The sequence below is a fragment of the Lygodium microphyllum genome, chromosome 6, assembly GCF_053477565.2.
Source record: "Lygodium microphyllum isolate KBCC chromosome 6, Lygodium_microphyllum_v1.1.10, whole genome shotgun sequence".
Taxonomy (NCBI): Eukaryota; Viridiplantae; Streptophyta; class Polypodiopsida; order Schizaeales; family Lygodiaceae; genus Lygodium; species Lygodium microphyllum.
Genome location: NC_141140.1, coordinates 109,626,250 through 109,637,773, shown reverse-complemented (window position 1 = coordinate 109,637,773; position 11,524 = coordinate 109,626,250). Strand labels below are relative to the sequence as shown.

At 43.1% G+C, this 11,524-nt stretch overlaps 1 protein-coding gene across 1 annotated transcript; it reads left to right on the top strand.

Annotated features, from left to right (window-relative positions):
• The first annotated feature begins 229 nt into the window (after window positions 1–229).
• Window positions 230–3,621, top strand: LOC148034957 (uncharacterized). The gene is made up of 2 exons (XM_087680603.1): window positions 230–606; window positions 752–3,621. Exons 1-2 carry the CDS (start codon window positions 439–441, stop codon window positions 2,294–2,296), a joined length of 1,713 nt encoding a protein of 570 aa, XP_087536729.1. The 5' UTR covers window positions 230–438; the 3' UTR covers window positions 2,297–3,621.
• The last annotated feature ends 7,903 nt before the right edge of the window (window positions 3,622–11,524 follow it).

Genomic DNA, 11,524 nt, shown 5'->3' with positions numbered 1-11,524 from the left:
CATGATGGATCACGGCATATACCTATCTGTTGTGCAATGGTATATGAGAGAGAGAAGGGCGGGCGGGGACTCGGGGAGGGGGCGGAGAAGAGAGAGGCAAATTGTGGGGTCCAAACAGGGGTCCCACTGCGCCCCTTCCTATGCCACCGGGGAAGGGTAGGCTCCGCCATTGGAGAGGCCATAAATGAGGCCTGCGGTTATCAGGAGAGGCCTGCAAGGTTCCCTCTCTCTCTCTCTCTCTCTCTCTCTCTCTCTCTCTCTCGGTAAAGACAGTTGGTGACAGTTGACACAAGAAGCAGATAGCAAAATTGAGAACCCTTTATACGAGGAACAGTTGAGCCCCTTTCAGAGATCCCTTGTGTGTTGCTTTTATCATCCCGTATTGAGATGAGAAGAGAAGAAAACTTACACTTACGGCGGCCATGATCTCTCATATGTATGGTTAGCCTCTCTTTTTTCCCTCTTCTCTCGAGTCCGCTCTCTTCTTCCACAGTCCTCTCCAGCCCCCTCCCCCATCAATCTGATATGGACGGCTCTCTTGCTTCCATATTCATGGATTCTTATCGCATATTGCCCAATCAACCATCCAAAGACAGCTCTGCACAGGTATGCCATGCAACAGATGCTCCCTTCGAAGCGACTCTGTGTGCTCTCTCACTTTTGCATGGAGCAGCAGGGTATCATGCTGGTTTTCTTTTTCTTTCCTTTTTGGGCTCTTTTGAAGCTAACGCCTGGGTTTATGTTTTGGCAGAATGCCGAGGAGCTCCAGTTCAAGCTCATGCGTGCAGCCATGGAGTTGGATAATGCCAAAGCCTCTGCTAGAGCCGAGGAAAAGCTGCAAGAGGCTCGGATATGGCAGCTGCAAGAGCTCCTGAGCAAAACAAGGCACGAGAGAGACGAAGCTCGGGAACAGTGCAGAAGGCTGCAAGAGCGTCTGCTTCTGCAGAAGGCCTCTCCCTCCTCTTCTTCCCTGTCTGCGAAAGCAGACTCTCCCTGCAGCTTCATCCACTCCTCATCCATGGTGTCATCCCCTTCCTCCTCTGTTCAGCCATGGGCCTCGCAAGAGAGCCTCAAGAATGATGGTTATCAGTCTCTACCCCCTCCAGCTCCCATGGAGCTCCAGCAGGCCCTGCAATCCTTCTCTCAGACCGATGAAAACCCAGATTTGCAGGCCATTTTCGATGCAGACGCATCTGAGAAGTTCAGCTTAGACATCTTGGACCAAGATCTTCAATTTGCAGAAGGGCCTGCTCTGGATCTTGCAGACTTGGCAGAAGAGGAGGTGGAGGACTCCTTCATGCAGCCTGTTGTCAGTGCAGAACAGCCATCGTCGGTGCGGTCTTTGTCGCGCCAATCTTCCTCGAACTCGAGCTCTGCATGTGTGCAGCGCTATCAGATGCAAGGGGTTGTGGGTCCTACTGAGGCAGCAGCAGCCCCTGTTTCAACCTACATTGCATCTTCAAGCCCTCCTGCCATGGTCCAAATGCTCAACAATGTCTCTCCTTGCACAGGCAATGCCAATGCAGCAAGCAAACCCACTGGTCCTGAGGCAAAAGCCTCTGCAACTGAGGTGATGTCTCAGCACTCTGTCCCTGTTGGACAGGGCAACCTTGTCACACTCTGTGTTTCTGCCACAGTAAGCCCCACAGCTCCTTCAAATGCCATCTGCCCTGCCCCGCCATGCGTTGTATTACCCCTTTCAAATCCAATGCCTGTGCCCGCCATGACAGCATCTGGCGATGCCTCCCCTGCTCCTTCCCTCTCCACTTACTCGACCAATGCACAGCCCCTCCCTCAGCACTCTTCGCTTCCAATAAGGCAAGTTCATCTCCCCGAGCCTCCTGAAGCAGATCCACAGGTCATGCTCAGCTCTCTCCCTGAAAAGGGCAAGCTTCTTCAAGCAGTCGTGCAAGCTGGGCCCCTCCTTCAGACCCTCCTCCTTGCTGGGCCTCTGCCACAATGGCGGTATCCCCCTCCTGTGCTTAGTACTGGTGACATACCCAAGGTGCTTATGGCACCCAAGTTGTGCAACACTGGCAGCCTGCTGTTGCAGCCTGCTCCTGCCCTAGTTGCAGTTTCACCAATGCAGGCCATAACTCCTGCAGCCTACCACGCCTTGAAGAGGAATGCCAGTTTATCAAATGTGCGGGTTGCTGTTGCAGATCAATGCTCTCGAAGCCGAAAGCTGCGGAGGATTAGCCCTGCAACCACTCTTCATGGTGACCGGACCAGAATGGCTCTGGTGATAAATATGCAACAGGGCAATGTGAAGCCAGCTACCTCATCCACCTATTGACATAGGCACATTGCTCTAGTGACCCGGGAGGTGAGGCACCCATTTGCCTTGATGTGTGTTGATCAGGCGGTTACAACTCATGAAGAGAAGCCTTGGGACATATGACTGAGGAATCCCCTGTCGACACACATAGGATACAAAATGCGGAGCATGGGTGTCTTTACTGATTGCAAGACACTCTCTTTTCTTGGAGAGGATTTTGCATCCTTACGTGAAGCATGCACAGTACTTGCTATCATGTGGTGATGGTGGTGATGCAGATGCACATGATGGGCTTCACATAAGGATACAGGGATGGATCCTGCTCCAAGAAAGGTAAAGAATGGTGACATGATGCATCCTGGGACAGTTCTGAAGGAACTGAGGCAGGAGAGTAAAGTAGGTTCTTAGAGAGTGTATTTACTGTGTAGGGTTTTGTTCTTCTTCACAATCTTTTCTTGTTTTTCTTTGAGGGTGTGGTTTTCTATTCATAGCCTGGTAGGGTTTGGGGTTTCACTTCTCAGCTGAATCTATGTGGTGATATACCTTGTGGGCTGAGCCATGTCAGGCATAGCTGACCTTGGGTGTTGAAGCTGTTTCTTTTTCTCCTTTTCTTTTCTCTTTTTCTTTTTGTTGCATTTTCCTTCAAATTTCGCCCTTTTTTTTCTCTCAAGTATTTCCTTTTTCTATTGGGGGTGGGGTTAGTATTGCCAGCCATAACCGACCTTGCCTGCAGCAATCTCCTTATGTGGCGTTTGAGTCGCCCGAAGAGAGAGGCTTCCCTGCTGTGTTTGCAAGGCGGGACGTCCGACTCTGTGTCTGTGGATCAGGCCATTGCTGTTTTTGCACATTTGGGCCCCTGAATCCGACCGAGTCGCGACGAATTCTTTCTCTTTTTTCCCTTGGGCTTCAACAGTCCATGACTGTCTCTCTTGTACAAGCAGCTTCTCTTTCTCGTACATGTGGCGATGGCCTTATTTTCCCTCTGTGTCTCTCCCTTATTCTGCACAGAGAAGGTCGCCCGGTGAGAATTTGTTGGCTCATGTATCAATTATCCTCCTTATTGATCAGTGCAGATGCTCTTTTCAGGAGCAATTAGAGAGAATAGAAGGCATTATCGGTTATTTTTATAACGGTTGTTTTGTTCAAGTTAGAATGTGGATGTGGATGTTAGATTACTATCTCTCAACCTTCAATACTGGAGGGGCGATCAATTTGACCTGAAGTGTGCACGTATCATAATGGCAATTGCTATGTTGCAAATTCAATCTGCCTGAGCTATGGGTTGCAGTAGTCATGTCTTCAAGTATCTGTTACCAATCACCAGTGTTCAAGTATATTTTCCAATCTCGGTAGACTCTCTCGATTAATGGAAGAGGAGCAAGAAACATACGTTTGGTTCCATGTAACGCTTCATCCTTTTTGAAGCGAATATATATTTTTTATTATGCCTTCGGGACGTGGTGCATAGGGTTTGAACTCACACACCCCCATAACTCAACCCACACCCAAACCACTATGCTACAACCCCATTAACATGCTTCCCATTAACATGCTTCATCCTTTTCGTGACGTCGCGCAAATGAATGTGTAGGCAAGCCCAAAGCCCTAATTGTAGAAGCCTCATCTTGTTTCCCTTTTGTTACTTGTGTATGTTGATTATATTGATGTTAAGTGTGCATTATGCCTCATTGTAAAATCTCACACTAAGAGCTACTCCACACGTAGGTCGATTGACTTGTGTGATGGACGTGTAGGTATTGACCTTGGGTGGAGCCATTGTGTAAGTGATTGCGTGGAGGGTGAGATGAATGGCAAAACCGGAGAGTAATATCCTTTGTTAGTAAAGTCGATGATCAAATCTATGCCATGCAGGATGAATTTGACTTAGTTCATCAAGCAACACCATTTCTATTGAGTCGACTGGCAAGTGGAGTGTAAGTTATAGTTTGCTTGCCACACTCTTTAAGTTTTGACTTCCCACGATTGGTCCAAGTCCATTCGACTTGTGTGTGATGTGGCTCTAAATAAATACGAGTTTGACTCTCAGAGTTAGATTAGCAATTTCAAGCAAAGCCTAAATTTGAACGGATGCCCAATATTTCATACGACAAGTTGATTGAAATACCTTGAGTTTAGGCTCCTCATGGACCTTGCTATGTTATATCAAAGCACTTTTAATAGGATGCAATCAAATCCGAACTTCATGATGTTGAAAAATGAAACAGTCATCCTCCCCTCCAAGTGCGACCTTGACTTGCTTTACTCATATTATGTTATAGGTCTCCCTAGTAACCTATAGGAAGCATGTTTCCCAACATAAGCTTGTAGAATTGTGTCAATTGTATCTCATGTTCGGGGAAGGGTTATGATAGGATAGTTTGCATGCAAAAAGTTAAAAGTTTCTTTTAAAAAATACTTGTGATATTTAAAATTGATGGTGAGATGAAATTAGGCCAACTTTTTGAGTGTTTTGGCCAAATCACTTTCCATAGATTTCCCTAGATTACAAGCCACATCCTAAGACCATTTAATTTCAATTCTAGCTTTTTCCAAAACAACCTTCAACCTTGCCATCCAAATTGATCACAAGGTGACGGTTTTGTTAGTTTTGACAAAAACCTTCCCTCTCTTGCTAATCCCCCTTAGAGATGTAGATGTAAGTACTCCTTGCCATGCTGCAAAGGCAATGCATCCATCCCACAACAAATGCACTCATCCCCCTTAGAGATATAGGTGTGAGTACTTTTTGCCATGCCCAAAGGGTGATGCAGATGTCCCAAAACAAACGCATCATGATGAATGATCTTTGAGTTAAGAGCTTGCATTACTCCCCTAATTGTAAACCTTGGAGAAGGCACACATTGACTAGTATCATGAATGTAAATCCTTCAGATTTTCTTGCAACTACTTCATAGGGAATCTTGCAAGCCATAACATGATATTTTACTTGGATCATTGATTTTTGTTGTTCTAATTGGATTGTAAGAACTTAGCCTTTGGAAAGGCCTTGACATTGTGGGATAGTAGCTTTAGTAACAATCTTGAGCAATATGTGGCCTTTACTATGATTGGAGGTATGGGATCTCCTTGCATACACTTTAGATGATAGGCTTAACATTTCTACATGGACACATTATGGTTGAGCCATTTGTTAATTTGAGATTGAGCAACTTTCAAAGCGGTAGCTTGGCACAATATTCATAAATCTTGGCCATAAGTGCATGGAAATGACTAGCATATGATATTTCCCTCCATGATATCTAGTATGATGAGTATTTTGGGGAGTTTATTTTCCATTGTTATGGCTAATTGGGAGTATTTGTCATTCATGACGCATTTCCATTGCTATAGCTAACATCTAGGGCAGTACCTTCCCTTTGCCCTAGAAGAAAAGAAGAAGAAGAAGAAGAAGAAGAAGAAGAACAAGAACGAGAACGAGAAGAAGAAGAACAACTTGAATCTTTATTATAAGATAGGGAATTACAACAATCTACTTCTTGATACAAGATTGATACAATGGTGTTCACAACAATGCTAGATTCTTGATACAAGACAAGATCTTGATATAAGACTCTATCAAATACAAGACAAGACAAGAACTGGAGATACATGACTTGAATTGGAACTAGAGAGGACTTACCACATAGGAGCCTTACGGCCAGTGTTGCCAAGATCAAAGGGCTTGTAGCCCAAGACTCCTATTTATACTAGAGTTGAGGAGGTTAAGGAGAAGCTTTTAGATGATATAATTGATGACATAAGCATAATTGATACAATTGATGACATAAGCAATGTTCATGTAAGTGCTCAACCTTCTAAATAATCTTTTAAAAATTTATAGAAGATACTAGGTTTCTTAATGTCCATCACATTATTACGCCGTCCTTTAGCGATAAGTCCTATGAGGAGTAGTGGGGTTGCTTGGTAAGACTCTTGGATTCAATGGATGTCGTTCATGAAACTCTACTTTGGTAGGTGTTGTGCAAAGGTGAGAGGCTCATTCTTCCCATGTTCTCTCACTAGCATCATAGCCCTTCTAATGAACAAGGTATTTAAGTCTTTGGTGAGATTTTGGAATCAAGGCTAGTCTCAACCTCATACTCTAGGTAACCTTCGATTTCAAGAGGTGGTGGTAGTTGTAAGTTTCTCTCCCTTATTGAGGATGTATGGTAAGGCTTCAAGATTGAGAGATGGAATACTGGGTGAATTCTCCTGGATTGTGGTAATTGGAGATTTAAGTGACTAGATTCACTTGGCTAGTGATCTTGAATGGCCCAAGTCTTTGATAATCCATCTTTTAAGAATGGTAAGAAGGACAAAAATCTTGTCATAAAAGACAAACTCGATCTCCAACATTGTAAGTTGGATATTGCATTAGTTCTCGATTGGTATTGTCTTTATACCTTTAGGATCCTAGGCTTGTTGAATACGTTACTTTAACTCCTTAAGAATCTTTGATGAGTTGAGCTAGATTCATAGCTATTGGAATCTTTAATGGGTGACTTGTATAGATGTCCATTTTAGGGTGTCTTTTATTATAGGTAAATTCAACAAAGGAAAGTAAATCCACCCAATTATATTGACAATGATTGATTTTACATGAGAGATATTGTTCTAGGACTTGATTTACTCTCCTTGTTTGTCCATTACTTTAAGGATGGTTGGTCGAAGAGAGATTGGTTAGATGCCTAGGAGCTTGAAGAGACTTCTCTAGAAACTTAACATAAATTGTGGTCCTCGATCTGAAACAATGTCATCTAGTAACCCATGAAAATGATAGATATATTCAAGGAAAAGTTAGGCCATGCTTTTGGGATTAACTATATTGTGAGTGGGAATAAAGTGTACCATCTTGGTAAATCTATTAACCACCCCATAGGAATGGAATCGAACCCCTTTGAGAAAGGTAGATTGGTGATGAAGTCCATTGATATAGATTATCAAGGGTGATTAGGAATAAGCAAGGGGTGGAGCAACCCATGAGGTTGATGGTGAGGATATTTGACTTTGTTGCATACATCACATGTGTGTACAAATTCTTTGACTAATTTTCACATTTGAGGCTACGAATAGTATTACGAGATGAGCTCTATTGTTTTATTGACCCAAAATGTTATGCAGTTGGACAGCCATGCCTTGTTTGATGTATATGTAAATGAAGTGATTCGAGTGGTGTATATCCTAGCCCTTGATAATAGAGCCAACTTTCAACTTCTTGGAAGCCTTTAACACTTGTACATCCTTTTTGAATTTTTTGATTGATATTCTGGGCAAAGTGATCATTGGAAAGCTCCTTCTTAATTTGTAGAAGAAAGGTTTGATATTCTAGAGCTTTGTTTGTTATTGTGTAAAGTTGGAATTATTTTGGTTTTAATAGAATATAATCTTGTTGATATTGAATTGGATATCCTTTTTTAGGTGCAACATAGAAGCGTCGAGACACCGTAGCTAGTTTTCCTTGTTAGTTTTGCTAGGTCAAAATGACATAACAAAATAAAATCTAGAAAAGAAGATACTCCATCTTGCTTGTCATTGATTCAAAAATCGAGAACTTGTGAAGTATTCTGGATTTTATGGTTTAGAAAGACTGTGATTGTGTGGGTTAGAAGATGCCTCCATTTTTTAAAAGATTCAATAATAGTCAAAAGTTTCTTATCACAAATTTCATAATTTATTTTAGCTCTATTAAGGATTTTCTAGAATAAAAAGCACATGGATGTACTTGGCCATCATTGTTAACTTAGAAAAGGATAGCGCAAAGAGCAAAATATGATGCATAAGTCTCTAAGAAGAAAGGCATAGATGGATCTACATGTGTCAATATGGGGTTGTAGTGAATGTTTTCTTAAGTGTTTGAAAAGCCTTCTTTCTAGAGTTTCACATAAATTGATCATTTCTAGTCAATCATGGGAGTGGCATGGAGATCTTGGAATAATCCTTAGTGAAGATTTGATAAAAAGTATGTATAGATAGATATATTAATGGCTAGATTGGATGTTGCTTCTTTTTGGACCTTGCCTTGTCATTGCTTGATGATACATGGCAATGACATTGGTATGCTTGGTGCACTAATAACCTTTTGTTTGTCCAATTAGCAATCCACGACTGGAAGCTAGTAGATAGAGTGTTCAACCTATGCTATTGAAACTCTTAGAAGTTGGTATTATCAAGACAATGGCACAATGGAGATCCTCAATGTAATGAAAGAGTCCTAATTGTCCTAACTAAGGGAGAGAAGAGAGAGAAGGACTGCATGAGAAGAGGGAGAGGAGAGAGAAAGACATGAAGAAGAGAGAGAAAGAGAGGAAAGGGAAGAAGAAAAAGAAGAGGAAGATGAAGCCATGGAAGCTTGAGAAGGTGAAAAGAGAGTTTCTTGATAATTTCTGTGATACCTCAAAATACCCTCTTATACCTTATATACCGTCAGTGTGGTTGGTATGTTCCCATGCCATGTTCCTGTGATCCCCGCTCATTACAAACCATCCTGTCTCATAAATTTTTTGTCCTACAAAACAAGGGATGTTATCCTGTCCTGTAAGGGTGTGCTGTAGGAAATCAGCCATAACTTTGTGTGAGAAACTCCGAATGGTACAATTGAGGTGTCGTTACGGAGCCCATGAGATGTACTTTCAGCCCATGTGGGTGGGGCGGGGCTGCAAGTAGGTCAGGACCAAAACTATTGCAAAATAGAGGGCTGTCCAGGAGTTACTAGTGTGCTGTCCCAGATGGTATGGCTGGAGAAAAATAGCCATAACTTCCTCTAGGAAACTCTGATCGGGGCAAGTGAGGTCTTGGCACGGAGCCCTCGAGGTGTACTTTCTGTCCATGTATGGGGGATGGGGCTGAAAATGGATTAGGACCAAAACTAGTGCAAAACAGGTGGCTGTCCAGATGCAGATTGCAGCCCAAAACAGGTGTCATGGTTAAGTTCCAACCAATACGGCCTCCTTGAGGCGTGGAAATTCATCCAAGATAGATGCTGGGCGCCAAGAAGCTTCCTCTGTTGGTAGGCCTTGCCATTTGATCAGGTATTCATGGATGGAACGGGTGCGGAGTTGCTTTTTACGCTGCCCAATGACCGCTTCAAGAATATACTGGAAAAGGCCCTCCTCATCTATGGGGGGTAGCTCCTCTATATGATCTTTGGGAGTGCCAATGAAAGGTTTCAATTGGTTCACATGGAAGACATTATGCATCTCAGTAGTGGGAGGGAGTTGGAGACGGTAAGCCAAGTCCCCGACCTTCTTAATGATTGTGTAGGGCCCATAGTAACGGTGTGCCAACTTGTTGCAAGAACCGTCCTTTAGTGTAGCATAACGGGACTTGGGGACCTTGAGGAGTACCAATTCACCCTCTTGAAAGTCAAGGGGTCTTCTTTTTGCATCAGCATGGAGCTTAATGTGCTCTTGAGCCCTTTTGAGGTTTACCTTGCATTGTTGAAGTAAAGCTTGCATGCGGTCCAACTCTTCATTTCCAAGGGGGTTGATCTTTTCATTGAAGATCACGGTAGGAAGGGGCACCCAATAACCATACAATGCTTCGAAGGGAGAGACTCCAATGCTCGAATGAGTGGAGTTGTTGTAAGAAAATTTAGCCAAGTGCAGCCATATATCCCAAGAATTTTGCACATCATGACAAAAATGTCACAAATAAGTTTCAAGCCACTTATTGACTCGCTCGGTTTGCCCATCCGTTTGGGGATGATAGGCTGTAGACGGAGCCAATTTGGTCTCCATGGAGCTGAAAATTGTCTGCCAAAATTGACTCATAAATTTGGTGTCCCGGTCATGTACTATGACGTGGGGTAAGCCATGCAACTTAAAAACATGCTCCATAAACTGAGTGGCAACTTGAGATGCTGTAAACTGAGATTTTGTAGGGATGAAATGGACTGCTTTAGTGAGTCAGTCAACTACCACATAGATGCTATCCTAACCCTTCTTGGTTGTAGGTAAACCAGTGATGAAATCCATGGTAATGTGGGTCCATTTTTCTTCGGGGATAGGTAAGGGCTGCAACAATCCACCCGGTTCAAGAGTGCTATCTTTATTTTGCTGACAAGGCACACATCTAGACACAAAGTCTTCAACATCCTGCCATAGGTCTTTCCAATGGAAGCTTTTTGAAACTCGATCATATGTTTGGAAGACCCCTAAGTGGCCAGCAATCGGTGAAGAATGCATCTCTTCAAGGATCCCTTTGGGTGAAAGGAGAGGCATGGGAAATCACAATACGGCCATGGATCCAAATGAGGCCGTTGTGGAGCTGATATTGAGAGTTGTCATCCATGACACCTTGCTGTAATTTTTGGAAAAGAGGGCTCAATTCAGCATCAAGCAAGTATGCCTCTTGGAGCTCTTCAATCCAATCATGGTGGAGTTCAGTGATGGATGAAACCTTGTATGCCCACATGCGAGAGAGTGCATCAGCCACTACATTGTCCTTGCCATGGGTGTGGGTAATCTCAAAGTCATAGTTTTGTAGGGTAGCCACTTATCTACTTAGATGAAGGTATCTAGAAAGGAGTTTTCTAAGAGGCCCACAACCATAAGTTCATAAGTTTGTGGAATTAAGAAGACCAATCAATGTGCAAGCCACAGTGGAAGGTTTAAGACTATATGATGAAGTTGAAGCAAGGTTGTCAATGACCTCAGGAAGAGGAGTCTTACCTCCTCCCATACCAAGAATGGTATACCCACCAAATGCAGTCTCAGGGATGGTTTCCTACCCCTATCCTCATATGCAAACTGTGCCACAGTATAGTACACCGAATCCACAGTAGGCGCGTAGATGATAGTACCTCAATTGATAGTTTAACCACAACAATAGTGGCCTCAAACAGTTCTCCCAATGGAAACTCAATAACAATAGTGGAACCCTACCAACAGGAACCAACAACCACCAATCTCAACAGGAGCTCTGAATCAAAATCAGAACAGTGACCCCTCTAGATCAACCCAACCATTTTATTTAGTGATTACAAAGACTTCCCAAAACCCTATTGCAAGTACTCCAAGAGGAGAACATTTGAAGGATTAGCTATCCAATCTGTCGTTGCAAGCATCAAGAAGGAGTTGATGGATGTGATTACAGAACATCTGCAAATAATGAAGGTGAATACTGTCAACATATCCAATCCTATAAGAGGTGAAAGATATGTGATGTGATCTAATACATGGTGCATAAAGTGCCATCAAGCGGGACATTTAGCCACTGAATGTACTCGAAAGCCAACTATCCCTAGAG